The following is a 17,929-nucleotide window of genomic DNA, read 5'->3' on the forward strand; positions in this document are numbered from 1 at the left end:
GTTCGACTTTCTTTATGATTTTATTCAAATGTATAAAGAGTAAAATATAAATATACTTATGACTATTTCTGTCTATTATTTCAGATATCTTACCATTTTTATAATTTAAAATTTATTTATATGCTAAAAATGAGACAATCATATAAGTTTCATTAATGGACCAATGTTTTAACTAAATTATACTAGTTGAGCTCACTAAAACCTCAAGCTTAGCTTGAGCTCAATAAGTTTTTTAATAAACAAACTTAAAACTGTTTCTTAAGCTCGTGAAACTAAACGAACAAGCTTGAACATAAACTTACTAACGATCCTACTTACAATGGTGTGATCTAGATGGTCGAGAATATGAATATCTAATTTTACAAATGACCTAAATTTACCAAGTTAAACAAACACAGGAAAATACATCTACAAGCATATTCCTAAGAAAAACTTAACAAAAAAAATGTTTAAACATGGGGAAGAGATATTATTCAATTCATACATATAAAAAAAGGACAGCCCAGCACGAAACTCCTTCCAATGTAAGGATCCCGGGAGAAGGGTCTATTGTATGCAGCCTTATCCTGCTTTGCAAGAAGTTGTTTCCGAAACTGGAACTCGTGACCTTTAGGTCATACGACAACAACTTTACCGTTGCGTCAAGGCTCCCCTTCTAAATACCAGTAAATACCAGTAATACATATATTGAAAAAAAAATTGAGGACTCCTATAGAAATACCAGTAAATTAGCAAGTCAACATAGTATGCAGACAGAAGATCTAATGAGAAGAATGTCACATATGATTAACTTGAACTTTGAAATAGAAGAGAAAAAAATATCACAAGCAAAGCGAACCGACTTGCTACCAAAACATGGAAATCCTCATACATTATTGAATCAAGAATATTAAAACACTTTTAAAATGCATTCCTAAATTGTATACATGGTATAAAACACGTTCATAAACCAATAACCACAACTTCTGTAAATAGTTTCTAAAGCATCTGTTAAATTCTAGTTAATTTACAAGGAAAATACCACTCAATCATGTTTAATATTTTAGCAGATAAAGCATATAACTCAGAAGTAGATTGAAAGATCTTACACATAAGACATGGTACCAGAAAAACAGATGCAAGTTAAAGATTTAGTTGCTCCATTTCTTTTTTGCCAGCACCTACATCATCATTTCCTGGCATCTGCTCATTATTTTGGCAATTAATGGGGTTTGAACCTAAGGAATCTGCGTCCACTGAACCTGGCCTTTCAGTTAAGAATTGTTGCCAAAATATATCATTCACTCCACCTGAAGGGGCCGAGGATGCATCATTAGTAGTAGGTCCAGCCTCTTTGAAAGACACAACTTCAGCATCAGCAGAATCATCAGCCATACTCCGAATGCTTGCGACTGGCATATTAAGATCACTATCTCTTTGGGTAGAAGATGTGAAACCATCAGCATCAGGAATTCTTGCATCATTACTGTCTGACCCTTGATCAACCAACTGAGGCGTTGTTGTTGAACACTTACCACCATCAATTTCCAATGCAGTTGATGAAAGTGTTAGACTCAAACGGCATGGAAGGGGACCATCTTCATCAAATGACCTAGCAAACAAATCCTTCTTCGATGCACAAACATGTGCCTCAGTGTCACAAAGCTGTAGTGTCTCAGATACCTGAGGGAGCACTCCAGCATCTCCTGGTCACAGTCAATTTGCGTTACCTGAGGGTTGCCATGAGCAACATCAAAGTGCTGATTACTGACGACTACTACATTATCACCTGCCTGAATAGTTGAGCACAACCCTATCTTTAGCTTATCACAGAAATCTTGATCCAGTATGAACCCAGTGTCAGACTTGGTAATGCTGCTATGATCATCACAAAAGCTGTTCTCAGAACAATCTTGGCAATAATCCCCATCTAATGGCAATCTCCGTTTCTTATTAATGACTGAGATATCTATCGATGCAGCTGAGGCCATCTTCACCAGACTCTCCATGAGCTGAGGGTTTTTCATGGCACGTTGCAGGAAAGCAACCATTTTCCGCTGCCTCTGCTCCATGTCCACCACCCTGCGTTCAAGACCCTCCAACTGAATTTGGGTCCCCGATTGCTGCTGCTGGAATTTGAATAGACTAGCCTCAAGGCTCGACTTTTCCCTGTTAAGCCGCTCAATCTCCTCTTCCAGCGCCGTCCTCTCTGCGTCAGAAAAAGCACCGCTTGGAGGATGACTATGGCTGTGGATGGGCTTGCGACGATGGATGCTCTTCAGCAGGTGCTTTTTCCCTTTGACGAAGTCCTCATTCGAGAACTCCCACCGCTCCGGGTCGATCTTCCTGAATCCCTGCATATCAAGATTCAATTTTTCTCTAAAATACTGAGCGATTTCCCTAAAATCTTGTAGAGCTATTGCAGATAAATATATCAAAGAATTAAAGTGAAAGACAATCCAAGGTTCGATACTGGCAGCATTCACAGAATAAACAGGAAGGAATTAGGGCGAGGGTTTCCTATTCGTACATAGGTATTGAGCTGTCGGATGAAGCTAGAGAAATTGTTGTGCTTGAAGTAAGTCGGGAGGAGGCGGGCGGCGAATTCCGTATGATTCCAGACCACGAAGCTCGCATTGGTGGAACTCCAGGACACGATGTCGTCTGTGGAGGCGTCGTCGACCATTTCATACGTCTTCAGCAGAAAAGGAGCAGGCCCGCCGCCTCCTCCGGAGGCTCCGCCGTCCATCTCTCGGCAAGGGCTTCTGGGACGCCCAGTGACTCGTCAATCGATCGAAAGGCAGCGACGGACAAAACGATGAAGAGACGACGGCGCCACTATTCCTCAATGGCTCATTCTTCCCGTTCTTAACAAGCGCCGATTAAGTATTGGAATCAAAACTAGTAATCATTTATTTAAATAATTAATACATGCCCAAGAAAAATATCGGTAATAATAGTATAGTATTTTATGTCGAAAAAAAAAATCTATTCTTTCATTCTCTTTCAAAAAGAAAAAATATAAAAATAAAATAAATTTCATTCTGTTAAACTGGATGGATGCTTTTCTCCTCGACACCCAACTTTCTCCTTACAGAAATTAATAAAACAAAACAGAATTAAAAAACAATTTACACCAAAAGTAAACGTAATGGAGATTTTTTTTTCAGAAACAAAAACACTCAGTAGACACAAAGTTCAACCAAGATAAAGAACTCAACTATATAGCTGAAAAGAACTGCTAGCAGTAAGCCAGAATATATGGAACTCACATGAAGTTGCGTCAACCGGCATTTGCTTTAAGGCTAAAACAGAATACTTTTTGGAGTCGTCGATCTGGAAAGTCATCAAGGAATTTCTTTGCTGAGTCTTAAAGGTCTGGAGATGTCTCTGCTGTCTTACATTAAGTCATGTGCAATACAGGTGTATGTGCATGCACTTTGAATCAGGAACTGGATCTGGTATCAGTTGAAAGTTTAATCAAAGGGAAATCTATCTAGTACAAAAGTACCGATACAAGATGTAATGTAATGTACAGGAAGCTTATGAAACCAACCAGAATAACCAGATACTGGAAAACCAAAGAAAAAGTAGAGAGGAAAATTATACTACTTAAGTCTGACTTTAAATAACAAGAAAATAAGCAGGCTTCAGGAGAAACCCCATAAGTCAAATGCTCATGGCAGTTTAGACTTCACACGCATGAGACTGGATGTTGCCGCGCTCGCACAACAGCTCCAACTCGTATCAATTGCCTCCACTTTTGATCATTGTAAAGTTGTTTATGATACAAACCACTGAGGCATTCCCAAACAACTCGACAATAGCTGCCAGGATGTTGCAAAAGAAGCCCTTGCAAAACTTCTAATCAGAATTGATGTTTGGACTTCATTTGAAAGTATAACCAAATGACCCAGTCACAGTGGTATCATGTTGCCATCTCTCGAGTCTTTCGGTCAGACTATAAACGGAGTCATCGTCATTGTCCACATCACAGGTTGCACTAGGTTGCCATACCTCTACTAGAGGAGCCAGCCTATTGACTGCGTGGCTCATATCAGGCCTCTGGTAGGGTTCGCGACCTGTGCAGTGCCAAGCCAAGTCTGCAACTTCCATTAGACTCTTCCGAGCCTCATCATCAAGTTCAAGGACTCGGTCTGCCATGGAATTTAAAAATTTGTTTTTCTCATGAGTAAACCCTCTGCGAAACAATGACACGAGATGACTGTCATCAGGAGGGAGTGACTCATCCAGTACTTTTCTTCCGGTAATTATCTCCATTAATATAACACCAAATGCATAGACATCAACCTTCGTGGACACTTTTCCTGTGGCTGTTAAAATGCAGAAGCTCAGGTTAGTAAATATTGAAATAAATGCAAAAGACCATCAAATATTTAGAAACTGGGCTTTGGTTTAGTAGCAAGAATTGTCTAAAACTTGCTATAGAGGGAGTCCAAACTACTAAGAGTGATTAACTGCTACAATAGTCTGTCTAAATCATCAGTCAGTTCTTGCTCATGTAGATTTTATCAATATTGTTGTATAGGGTTACAACAGCCTATGTTCAACAACTGTAACATCATCAATAAGATTACTACATTAGCTACTTTTTCCTTTTAGAAAAATAGAATAACAGTACAAAAAAAGGTCATCGCACTCTTTCATTTAAGTCAACTTGAAAGATTGAATTGACTCTAAAGAAACCAAATCTAAACTCAAGGATGGCTAAGTTCTGGTATTTCAAATTTTAGTGGACAATGTGTGATGGCGCCATGGCGGGTTCAAAATTCATGTGTTAATCCAACTGTTGAACCAAAACTCAACCACAAGTAACCAGTGCAGAGGGAAACTTGAATAAAACCTTTTTATTCCAATCCTCTTATCGAGATAATTCTTGCATGTAAATCAACTTGAAAGATTGAATTAACTCTAAAGAAACCAAATCTAAACTCAAGGATCGCCAAGTTCTGGTATTTCAAATTTTAGTGGACAATGTGTGATGGTGGGTTCCAAATTCATGTGCCAATCTAACTGTTGAACCAAAACTCAACCACAAGGCACAAGTGCAGAGGGAAACTTGAATAAAACCTTTTTATTTCAATCCTCTTATCAAGATACTTTCCAACCAACTATCCTTAAGACAAATTAGAATCTGTTTTTTTTTTTTGTTAACCAAAGCAAAACGAATCTTCTTACTCACTGTAGATTCAAGCCAGAGACATTTCTATTAGTGTATGATGAAACATTGGGTGACAATTCTTGTTAATATGCTTGCATAACTAGGCTACTATGATGTAGTTCTCCAAAAGTACCATGCCTAACTCTCTTGTGTATGTTGGCAACGGCACATCCATAATCAAGTTGACTTGTTAAAAATGAATTAAATTTGACTCGTTGACACTTATCCAAAATCTTGAGCAACAACTATGTTAAAATTAATGAGTGAAAAAGGGCAAAGTCCATGATCTTAATACTCCTTATATGTGAGTGGATGGACTAGAGGTACAACATGGGGGTTGACTAATTAAGTAGGTAGACATATTTGTTTACACACTACACTATCATTTTTTAACACAACTCTTTCTATGATGCTGCATTAGCCAATCACTTTTCAAAAAGTTGAGCTAAAAGATTGTCTCTTTTACTAAGGCCCCATGAAGAGTTCATAATGGAAGAATAAAGACAGCACCTTTGATAATTAGGAGAAAATGTGATACAATCCATAATCAAGTTATGTACCAATAGAATAAATCATTACAGAGGAATAAATATCACGTTATAATGCTACAACAATTTAGTTGATCTTAACTAAAATTAGTGTAAGCATTTGTCGACTATGTTTTTAATTTCCCATACATCCATTTGTACATTTCCCAATAGATTTAGACTAATATAACAGAGCATTTCGTCCTAGAGTGACATGGCACAATCTTCAAGGTTGTTCCAGATAAAGTTTTTGAACAGCAACAAAGTAAACTAAGTGCTTCTTTGTTAAACCTTGAATTTGAAATGGTATAATTGAATCAATAGGTACTTTGATATCCACGTTTGGACAAAAAGTAAATTTTTACTAAATGATTATCTGATATGTTGCTCAAAATGCTTAAACAAGTTAATGATAGTTGACTCATGTAGGCCTACAAACCTCCTATATGGGGCTAAACACAGATGATGTTCAAATAGATGTTCCAACAAATGCAAAAAAATGAATTTACCCATAAACTTGTTAGGTTTCACCAATGGAACAAAATGCTTTCAAGTCCAAAATAATGGCAGTTTTGTCGCCTAAGCCTCTACCTATTCCTCTCTCTCTCTCTCTCTCTCTCTCTCTCTCCGCTCCCTCATTAGCTAAGCCAAGGTGTCACAATTCAGGTAATATTTGAAGATTCAATCATATGCTAGAATCAACAATTAATTTACAGCACATGAGATGTCCAAAAATTTTCCCCCATCACGTTGGCAATCATTTTCAAACATTTCATGATGTTTAAAATAAGGTATGCTCTAACAGCTATGTGTTACAACCTGCTCAAACAAAAGAACTGAACAATAACTTGTTAGGTCAACCGTTCGGCAAAATTCATAAGCTAGAGTTAATATAGGTTCATTCATCTAACCCCCAACCCCACATCATTGGCAATTCTCCATGCGGCTAAAAGAAGATATCATTTTAACAAACTCAAAATATTAAGATATTAACATGAAAGGAAAAAAACTTCAATTTGTATATTTATAGTTCAAAAAGATGAAGTCACAAGCTCAAGGACTTTGCATGTAAAGACCGACAATGGGCATTTAAATGATAAATGTTAAAGAAACAAAAAAATGTGGGTTGACATTTGAAATCCTCAATGTTAAAAGCATTCCCATCAAAATATTTGAATTATTAGTTAAGGGCTCGATTAACAGATTTATAGTTTAAAAGACAAAATATCTGCTAAAAAAGTAAAACAATCCACTTACTTGCGTATTCAGGTGCAAGATATCCAAAAGTCCCTGCTAACCGTGTCATCATGGACATTTTGTTGTCTGTAGCAAGTTTTACCAACCCAAAATCAGAAACTTTGGCCCTCAAATCTTTGTCTAGTAGTATGTTAGAAGGTTTCAAATCTCTGTGAATGAAACTCTCTTGGGCCAAGCTGTGCAAATACTCAATACCTCTGGCAACATCCAAAGAAATCGCTAGCCGTTGCTTCCAAGTAAGTGGTGGTTCATTTCTGCTCTCCCATTCAAACAAGTGTTGCCCCAGTGTACCCCCTGGCATGAATTCATACACCAAAAGTCTTTCTTGGCCATCATCGCAGTATCCAAGAAGTGCAACCAAGTTCCGATGTCTAACCTTCCTAAGAACATCAATCTCTGCTTTGAACTCTTGTTGGCCCTTTTGACCCATCAAGTCAGATATACTTCTCTTCACAGCAACCAGTGTTCCACCGAGATCCCCTTTGTACACGATTCCAAAACCACCCTTGCCCAATATATAATCCTCACTGAAAGTATTTGTGGCCTTTTTCAGTGCTTGAATAGACATATGCATGCTTTGAGGTTCACCAAGGTATGCAGTTGCACTCTCAGTACTGCTTTGGGTATTTAACATGCTCAATCCTCCACCATTAGTATTCATGTCAATCACAATAGGCTCATTTGGTGGTGTCCTAGTTGGAACAAGTCCAAATTTCTTCTTGTTCTTCTTGCGGTGATGCAGTAAGAGTATTATTGAACAAGCAACCAGAACCATCACAGCTATGATGATACCCACAATCATGGCAACAGAGTTTGATCCAGTCGACGGTTTGTTGTCAGAAGATGGAGAACTAGATGTCCCACTCGTTGGAGAAGAGCTACTACCTCCTGAGCTAGAGTCTTTACCGAGATTGGGATTTCCATCAGTTTTGAGCATAACAGAGCTGAGAAATTTTGGCACATCCCCACTGAGGTCGTTATTAGTGACATCTAATTGCTGGAGAGTAGGGATCTGAGTCAAGCTGTCGGGAATTGTTCCGGTGAGATTATTGTTGCTTAATAACAACTGACGCAGAGAGGTGAAGTTGCCAAAGACCGAAGAGATGTACCCGCCAAAATGCTGATTCCCAAAGTTGAGCACGCTGATGCTTTTCTGCAGGTCGCAGGTGACACCCAACCAGTTGCTACTGCAAGGATCGTTCCCCTGCCATGACTTGGCAAGCACAGCCGGGTAACCAAACCCCTCAGCCACAGCTAACAGTGCCGTAACCCGGAGATCACATGCGCTACCATCCAAGCTACAGAAATTGTTTCCCTTGTTGACGTCTTCAACAATGGATTTGCTGGCGAACTGCGGGAAAGGGCCCTGCAGCAGGTTGTTGGAGAGGGTCACATTCCTAAGCGAAGGGCAGGCAGCGAGAGACTGCGGCACAACGCCGGTGAGGGAGTTGTCGCGGACGTTGAAGGATTCAAGGCCCGTGAGGTTGGAAAGATCAGGTATCGGCCCCGTGAAGCTGTTGGACTGGAGCCAGACCATGGTGAGCTGGGGCATTGCCCCAATGACGTCAATTCGGCCGGAGATCTTGTCGCGAGACTGCTGGTTGTTAAGGAGGAGTTGCTGGAGGGCGGAGCCGGCGAAGGAGCTCGGGAGGGTGCCAGTGAGCTGGTTGTAAGAGAGACGGAGGATGCCGAGGCTCGACAGGGAGCCAAGGAAGTCTGGAATCGACCCCGTGAGGGAAGCGTTGGAGGCGGATAACTGGACGAGTCCAGCAGCGGAAGCGATGTCTTGGGAGAGGTTCCAGGGGGCGAGAGGGAGATCGTCGAAAGAGATCTTCTGGAGGGAGGAGAGTCCGCTGAAAAATCCGTCCGGGATGGAATCGAAGGCGTTGCCGTCGAGGAATATGCTCTGGAGCGAGGAGAGTTTGCTGAGGCGAGGGAGAGGGCCGGAGATGCTGTTGCGCTGCAGCTGAAGGGACGTGAGCGAGGTGAGATCACCGAATGCGGGAGGAAGCCTTCCAGAGACGCCTCGGGAGGCGAGATTGATGCCGGTGACGCGGCCGCCGGAGCAGGTAACGCCGTCCCAGCTGCAGGGATCTTGCTGAGCCTTCCAGCTAGAAGGAACCCCGGAGAGGGACCGCGCCAGCTCGGACATAGCCGCCGCGTCGGGCGAGGAGGCGCCGCGGCATTGGCGGGGCAGATCCAGCGCGAGTAGGCAGAAGAGGAAGCGAAAGAGGAAGAAGGCGGCGGCGAAGGCGGCGGAGGAAGCGCAGTGGTTCCTCGTCTCGGCCATTGTGGGCTACTGGGGCATGTGGATCTCGATCGGAAGGGGTTAGGTTTTGCGTGGAGAATGATGGAAAGAGGAGGAAGGAAAAGGTGGCGAGAGAGAGAAGAGAGAGAGAGAGAGAGAGCGAAGAAAAGAGAGAGACGGGTTGTGAACCAAACAAACGAGGTTGGTTTTGCGTTGGCAAGACGCGTGGGGAACCCCGGTTTTGAGGATTTTGTTACAAGCCCCATTTTCATTATATTAATTTAAGTATCGTGCGGTTACATTTAACAACCGAATAAATTATCCCTTATTTTTATTTTATTTTTTTAAAAGAACGTTTTATTTCTTAAAAATATTATTATTTTACTGTCGTGTCCAAACTGCTCTAACATATATAAAATTACTAACTAATTATAATTAAAATTATTTTAATGCTAATTAAAACTATTATAATAAATGAGAGTAATAAAATGAATTATTATTATTATTATTATTGACGAACTAATCCTCATCACATGGTGTTTGTTGAATTTTTACCTTTTTAATTCGATATGAGTCATTGTCACGTGGGAGTTTAGGTGGACGCCTCTCATTTTTCTCTTGTCAATTGATGATACAATAATTACACAAATTTAAATAATCACCCTTTATTAAATTACCTCGATTAAATTTTTTTTCACCCTTTCTAAAAATTCCATGTTAATTTTATTAAATTCTTTTTAATTTATAATTTTTAAGACAACAGATTGAGAATTCAAATGTTTTTATTAGGTTAATTAGCACATAAACAAGTTGAACTTATTTAAAACATTATTGTTGATCCCAACATAAATGAATGGTTATAAATATTCAACTAAATTTTATTTTATTTTCCTTTCTCATTATTTTTTTTCATGTTTGATAATGTTAGACACACAACATTAAGTATTTTTAATATTTATTATATATTTACAATTTTACATATTATTATTATTATTTTGATATTCAATTAAAATTTTAATTTTTTATTTTGAAAAATATTTTTAACAGTTTAATTAAACTTGATTATTAAATGAAAATGAGGATCAACTAGAGATAAATCTGAAAGACATACGGCGGACAATCCAGATGCCCAGCATCCTTTAATTAATTAATAAAAAATACCGAAGCTGAGCTAATTCCCGTAAAAGGTTACCGCTTCTGTAGGGGGGCATACGTGATACGCCTCCTCTAGGTCACCGCACGTTCAAGCCCCGATACTATTTCACCGCCACCTCCGGTGACTGTATCTATAGTACAACATTCTATATATACTCGGTGGTCAACAGCTTAACCTTTTCAGCCTTCGCTTCGCTCTTCTCCATTCTTGAAAATTTTCACCTTTACATCTTATTTTTCGGCTTCTCTCCGCGGTTTCTGCCTCTCGGAAATGGGAAAGGAGCGATTTTTCGGCGGGAACGGGCCATTGGCGGAAGCTGTGCTGCCGTCGGAATTGAAGTCCGCCGCAGGCGCCGACCAGCTTCCGCGTTCCTCGCTTAACCTCGGATGGGATCAGCCGATGCAGCACGACGCGCACGCTTACCTGGAGTCGGACATCAGCTCTCTGGTCCTGTCCCCGTCGTTCAACGCGCCGACAGGCAACGATGGCGTGGTTGTTCGTGAGCTCATCGGCCGGCTCGGAAGCATCTGCAAGTCGAGGGACATCACTCCTACTTCGCGGTGCCAAGTCGCCCGCACTTCCTGTTCGCCTCCCATGCTCAACCTGACCGTCACGGATGACCAGCAGCAGGGCGTTCCCGGGCAGGGGAACGAAATGGCGGCCTCGCAACTCGCGCCGTTCGCCGGTGACCCGGGGCTGGGGGAGACGGCGGCGAGGTTCTGTTGCTTCGGCCTGAGGAATCACGTCGGGATCGGGGCGCAATTAGGGATCGCGGAGGCGGGAAAGCTGTCTAGGGTTTCGAGCAGCCAGTCTCTCATGGCAGCCAACAATGGAAAAGGGGTAACAAAATCTGACTCGACGATGGAAATGTCCAGATTTGGCGGTAGGATTTCATGCTCGTCCTCGCCGGGAGCTTCGTCGGTGTCGGATAGTTTGGCGGCGACTGGTGCCGAGAGCAATGCGAGGAAGCGGAAAGCAGCTCCAAAGGGCAAAGGAAAAATCTCGCCTTTGTCTTCCCCCAACATGAATCCTCCCAACGTACCTACCAAGATTTGATCTTTTGTTAGAATTTAGGGCACAACCAGCTGATGGTGCATTAAAGGGAGAATTATCTTTCTGCAGGAGGAAAATTCTGGTACAAAGAAATGCAAACTGCGTGAGGACCAAAAGAATACCGCAAAGCCGACGAGTGAGCAGAACAGCAATGGTAGCCGGAAACTGGGAGAAGATGCCAAACCGCTTGAGCCGCTGAAGGATTACATCCATGTCAGGGCAAGAAGAGGGCAAGCCACCGACAGCCACAGCCTAGCCGAGAGGGTAAGCAAAGAACACACTTTTCTGTAGTGATTTGCTCTTCTTATCTCCCTCCTTTAATTTGAGCCTTTCACTGTCTTCTTCACCAGGTCAGGAGAGAAAAGATCAGTGAGAGAATGAAGTTTCTGCAAAATCTTGTGCCAGGTTGCAGGAAGGTAAATTTTTCCCCCTACTATTTTGGAGTTGGTTTGCTACAAATGAATTGTTCTTGATCTAATGATTTTGAAGCCATATGCTTTTGAATTGAAGGTGACAGGCAAGGCTGTTATGCTCGATGAGATCATCAACTATGTGCAGTCGTTGCAGCGGCAAGTTGAGGTAGAACTATAACAGACGATCGATTCCTCTTCATCAAACTAGATTTTGGTTTAAATTATGTTCATCTTGTCGCAGTTCTTGTCCATGAAGCTTGCCACCTTGAATTCCCAGCTAGAGTTTGATATGGAGACTCTCCTCCCGAAAGATGTAATTTCTTTCATTCTCTTTGCTGAATCTAGTGTTCATCAAAAACTTTTTATTATCAATAATGACTTAGGCTCACCATAAACTTTGCCTTGTCACTTAGATGCATCATGCTCATGTACCATTTCCACACCAACTGTATGAACTAGGCATGGCAAGCTCAGCTTTCTTTTTCTTTTTGCTGTGCCAGCAACCTGCACAGACAGACTCAAACCTGTTGGAAATGTCACTTAGATGGCCTTCCAGTTTGCAAGTGCCTCACCTAGATGGATTCACTGACGCCACCTCTCAGGTAATGGTGGACTTTTTTAGCCAATGAACCAAACAAACATTTCGAGAGCAATCTTAATGTCTAACTGATGACTGTGTTCCAGTTTGTGAATTTCGGGGAGGATGACCTCCGCCAGTATGTTGTTCAGATGGGCTTCGGGGAGAGCCAAGCGACTGAACCCTCCTCGCAGCTACTTTACGCCGAGTGAACTCCGTAGAACCTAGGCCAAGAATTCACAAGATTAAAGTTCCATCATGAATGGTTAATTGAACTGTACTTTTTGGTTGCTTAGGAGTAGATGTCTTTTATACATTACTACCGATCAAACACGTTTGTGTGAAACAAGCACAGGAACCTCCAAAGTAGGTCTTGTGAAGAACTCATGCAAACATTGTAACATTATGAGGGTGATGGTATACTGTATCATCCTCATAAACTATAGGTGTTTGTTGTAAACTGGGTACAAATTAAAAGAACCTTGTTTTTATAAAGTATATCCTTTCCCTTGTTTTCTCCTTCCAGTCTCAGAATTCTGTCTCAGAGAAGTGTGTGGTGGTTGATTAACAGCTGTGAAGTGGGAGAGAACAAATTTGAGCTGGAAATCAAACACAGATAAAGCTAAGTCAAGGATCTTTACTTTCTCGACCACCACTGTGTGCGCTAACAGCACTTGCTTAAGCTGGACTCCATTTCTGACTTTTTCTGGATGGAATAGTATCAAATGATTAGTTACGCAGATCTGGATTACAAAAGGACCAACTTGAGCATAATTCGTTGACAAAGCAACCTTTAGATTTCGTGTGAGAGAAAGCAAATTAGCTGGATGTTTGTTGATTCTGACTCTTCAGTGCACAAATCCTGGAAGATCTGGTTAATCCAACGGCACCTCATCTGCTCGTCTGAATGCCAACGAGGATAAAAGTGATGGAAGGTCAGATGTCACCGAACAACTGCTGGATTCTGATTTGGACAAGCATCCGATGTATTTGGTTTCTTTGTCCTGCCCAAGTTAAAGTTATACTTGAAGGAGCAATCATTTTGCTATATCGCCATTGTTTGTACAATCTCAAATCTAGAGACTAATCTGAGAAAGAGTGAAGGATTAGTTTTCTGAGAACTAGAATGTGAATCCCAGGAATTCACATAGGAGCAACTGGTAGAGTTAGAGGGAGTCAGATCACTCGATGCAACTTACTTAACACTGGTCGATTAGGACTGACCTCGAGTTCTCCAACCATCTGTGGTTCAAGCATCAAACATCAGGCGTTAGAGGTTGCAATCGAGATAGATAGCCTTATTGTGTAAACTGCAATGAACTTCACTTGTTTCTTGCTTCGTTTAATCCCGGCAATAAAACATATGCTGTTTTAGGTGTTTCCTCAATATGGCATTCATTTCATGGGGCCATGGATGCGCGATTTTCAAGCTTTCATGCTTCTCAGCATCATCACCAGGCCCAGAAACCAAAACTGGCTGCAAATACAGATATGATTAAGATCAATATTATAACTATATACTTGTTAGAATTAGCCCTTAATGTCAATTCAGACTCGAGTTGGACTCAAGTCAACTCAGATTGTGTGAGACTTGAGTTGGACTCAAGTCACACAAGCCAATTCGAATTTATTAAAAAGATTATCATGCATGAGATGCATGATCTTCCTTCAAAGAAGAGAAAGATTATCATGCATGAGATGTCTTTAATAAAAGAAGAGAAAGATCTTTATGCATGAGATGATGGAAGTTAATAAAATATTAATTCCTTAGATCACTAAAAGCCAAAAAACCCTTCATCCTTCATATCCCATGGTGGGATATAAAAAGGGGCGAGAGGCTCTTGATGAAGAGTTGTTGAATGCTCTTGCTCTCCCTCTTCTTCTTCTCTTCTACCACCTTGGCCGAACCCTATCTTGTGGCTAGCACCACAGTTTGGTTTTTCTCCATCTCAGTGTTCGTGTGGATACCGTGGAGGCGCGAACACACTGATCGTGTTGAGATCCGTGAAACTTTGAAGGCAAGAGTTGCTGTCGGGATTGCGAAGGGCTCGCATCAAAGATAACCTCGATTCTAGTAGGTAGAATCGTCAAACGAGTATGTTTTTCGCATGGATCTTCTGGAGGGATCCTGTTTTCCGCTGCGTATATGCGATTAAAATTGTTTGATGACGCATATAGATCCCTACAATACTAACTGAAAACAACAAATCATAAAACAAATGATACTCGGTGGTTGAAATGTGACCCTGCGTGTGCAATTCACTGGAGCAGTTGCTGTATCATGATTCATTTTTCAACCGCTCTAACCCTTTGGTTCGCCTTTATGCTGAGAGGGGCTGCAGTTCTTTCTTGATGAGTTAAGTTAGCTGAAGCAAAGAAATCTGTCCAGCAATTGACTTCGTAAGTTTTGAACCACTTCCATGAAGAAAAAAAAAAACTGTCACTCATTTCGACAATGTTTCTATAGCCAACAAGCTCATCTCGGACCATTTTCAGCTTGATATTTAACCTTAAAATTTCAGGATGATTCTCATTTTTCTCTTTCAGAAGCTGTAAAGCAATTATTCTTTTAAAATTGATTATAAAAAAGTTTGATGGAAAAAGAAAACTGGTAAAGCAACTGCAAAGATAAAGGAAATTAGCAATGGAGACATGGATCACAAAGACCTTATGTTCGTTCTCAAGTGCAATTAATAAATTCTTCCTGCACGAACACTTCTGTTGGAAGAATACCATCCATTAGACTATCTAGACGAGCAATTTTATCCTCACTGGTTTGAGCAATCGTTGCATTCAATGAGCATCGATGAGGATCACACCAAGCACTTGAATCGAAAAAACTTAATAGATTGAGAAAGACAATCACCAATAGTCTTAGACTCTTAGCTGTGCTATTTCTGCAGAATGTTTAATTGTGAGATCTTCAAGTGCTTTTCCCCATTTGAGGGATCCCGCCAAGACTTGTTCCATGGACTATATAACCAAGAAGCAGGTTTTTATTACATCTGACGGCAAATGACAAAAAAAAACAAGAAGAAGATCTTCATAGCACAATATTTAGATCCGAAGCATCGAAAAAACTTCAAAAATGAAAGTAATTTATATAATAGAATCGAAACCTACTTTCGGAACATGAATATTATGCGTACCATTGCTTGGCAATCCATCAGCAAGCACCAGCTGCACATCCCTGCTTCTGTTCACATCTGCTCTCTCAACTCCTGAAACCCTTGCCTCTTGTGAATCCGGAATTTCCGAGCATAGCTTCCTATCAATGGGTTGCTGCCTGGTTCGAAGTGAAGCGGTGGGCGAGTAGGGAACGAAATGAAAACCGATCCGACGGGACGAGGCAAAAGGGTCGACATTCTCATTGGAGATCCAGGGAGGCCTCTGCTCGTGAGACGACGACGGGGCTGCGGCCTCGGAGGGCGAAACCTTAGCAGTCCATAGGCTCGCGAAGGCCTTCATTGAGCAGGAGCCGGCGATTGGAACCCTAACGACAGCGTGAAGAGACGTTGGGGAGGGAGGGAAGCGGCAACGGGCGGATTTGAATTCGAGGACGTCAGCTGACAACAACGTCTAGCGTGAGATGCTCCGCGGATCAGTTTAAGGTCATATTTCAGATGACCGTCCACCTATAGCCAACCACATGACGATTCAAAATTATTATTAATTAAAAATTATTTAAAAATTATAAATTTATAAAAAAAGATTAACCATCGAAATTAATCTGTTAACTTAGTTACGAATCCAGATGGAGTCCGAATCAAACCCATCAAATTTAGAGATAAATATATCAAATAAATTATATATTTTAATTAATTTTATATATTCAATAATAATATTTACTATATATATATATAATTTTATTTGTTAAATAAATTATATTATTTAATAAATTTATTATTGGATATATTATATAATTAAAATAGTCTTTATAAATTTAATATTCAATATATAAAATAAGCTCTTGAATAATTAAAAGAGTTAAATAAAATTAATAAATTAAAGATAATAATAATTTTAATAAATTTAAAATAAATTAAGGTAGAATAAATTAATCAATATAGATTCACATCATTAATATTATTAAAATATTATTAAATTATTTATTATTAATATTATTAAATACCAATTATGTTAAAAAATTTTAAATAAAATTTTTCAATAAACCAACGGTTAACGGCCTCGATTAGAAGGGTAGAATAGACGTAATACCTTCTGAATTAATGGGGGTGAAATCGTAGCTCACAGCTAGCTGTTTGCTTCTGTCACAGTGGAAAGTCCCTAACCTTTTGCACACATCGAAGAAACATGCTTTGTGCACAAGGCAGTGGTGCATGTCTTATTAAGGTGGATATTTAATACTGAAAATGCTATCCCATAATACATTTGTTTACTCAAACAAAACATTCCAAGTCCAACTACTCTTTAAGGCTTTTAGAGATGTAAATTCTCTAGTGCCCTAACAAGCCTTGTGTGGTGAAGATGAAAACTTAATTTACGTTATCTTACTTAGTTTGTCATTTCTAAAAAGTAATAGAATATTAATATAGTCAATTCGTTCATTGACATCATTTGAATGTGACTTAGCAAGAGGACAGAGCTCTTTCTCTAGTGTAGTCAGTTCATCCATTGCGCTAATATTATTTGAGTGGATGTACATTGGTAGTAAATTGATCACACTGTTAATCCTTTTAAATTTTCAGATTAAATCTTATTTATCTTAAATGGCTTAAGTAAGTGGATGATTGATGGATGGATTGAGAAAGTGTAATATGGATCATGTGGGACTTTGTCAAGTGACGGATTTTACTTTTTTTACTAAAAGAAAATGAGTAATACGACAATGAAATTTAATTTTGAAGGTTAAAACATGCATTTAAATTTTATTTTTAGTAAATGGCATACTAGATTCCTATTTTATTTCTCAATATTTATTATTATTATTATTCTCTTCTCTCTTATTTACATATAATATTTAATATTTTTTCTTTTTTTTCATACAATATCATTATTCTCTTCTCTTTGCACTTAAATTAAATTAAATTTTAATCGATATAAATAATCTTCTAAATTTATTTATTTTTATGTTTAAAATTTTAATAAAAATTTTAAAATTATAAAAGAAATTTAATAAAATATTAAAAAATATATTTTCCCTATTTTTTAATATCATATATTTTTTAATATTTAATTATAAAAGAATAAAAATATAAAATTAATAAAGCTAATTTTATTAATAAAAAATAACAAAAATTGAATAAAAAATTAATTTAGTGTTGGTCTTCACAAATTAGTACTACAAGTTAAATATCAATATCGTTGTGGTGTTAATTTTTGAAAATCAATATCACTATGTTTTAATAGTTTTAAATAGTTTTTAGTATTGTTGAGAAGATCTTAAAATATAGTAAACAAGGATTTATTTAGACCCAAGTTCGCCTAATAATTTCATAATAATTGAAATTATTTTTATCGAAACTCTCTAAGTCCATTAATGAGATGGAAGATTAAAAACATATTGATTAACTTAA

At 39.2% G+C, this 17,929-nt stretch overlaps 2 protein-coding genes and 1 pseudogene across 3 annotated transcripts in view; 1 reads left to right on the forward strand and 2 right to left on the reverse strand.

Annotated features, from left to right (window-relative positions):
• Positions 1-846: 846 nt before the first annotated feature.
• On the reverse strand, positions 847-2,814 carry LOC141834979 (heat stress transcription factor A-5-like; annotated as a pseudogene).
• A 458-nt stretch (positions 2,815-3,272) lies between these two features.
• The window catches only part of LOC141834403 (receptor protein kinase WSS1-like), a 17,318-nt gene continuing 2,661 nt past the window's right edge, over positions 3,273-17,929 (reverse strand). Inside the window, exons 1-2 of one of the 2 annotated variants that reach the window (XM_074721752.1) lie at positions 6,946-9,285; positions 3,273-4,313 (exon numbers count right to left, since the gene is read on the reverse strand). In XM_074721752.1, the coding sequence (XP_074577853.1) occupies positions 3,868-4,313; positions 6,946-9,235 (2,736 nt within the window). In that variant the 5' untranslated portion in view covers positions 9,236-9,285 and the 3' untranslated portion in view covers positions 3,273-3,867. Of the gene's footprint in view, positions 4,314-6,945; positions 9,286-17,929 lie in introns of those variants that run through there. The other variant, XM_074721754.1, reaches the window with a different exon arrangement.
• Positions 10,617-12,868, forward strand: LOC141834404 (transcription factor bHLH62-like). The gene is made up of 7 exons (XM_074721755.1): positions 10,617-11,387; positions 11,472-11,666; positions 11,753-11,818; positions 11,913-11,981; positions 12,057-12,128; positions 12,229-12,417; positions 12,500-12,868. Exons 1-7 carry the CDS (start codon positions 10,620-10,622, stop codon positions 12,602-12,604), a joined length of 1,464 nt encoding a protein of 487 aa, XP_074577856.1. The 5' UTR covers positions 10,617-10,619; the 3' UTR covers positions 12,605-12,868.

This window comes from Curcuma longa, chromosome 9 (assembly GCF_044706935.1).
Source record: "Curcuma longa cultivar G26 ecotype Majalengka, Jawa Barat chromosome 9, ITB_CL_G26_1.1, whole genome shotgun sequence".
In the NCBI taxonomy this organism is placed as follows: Eukaryota; Viridiplantae; Streptophyta; class Magnoliopsida; order Zingiberales; family Zingiberaceae; genus Curcuma; species Curcuma longa.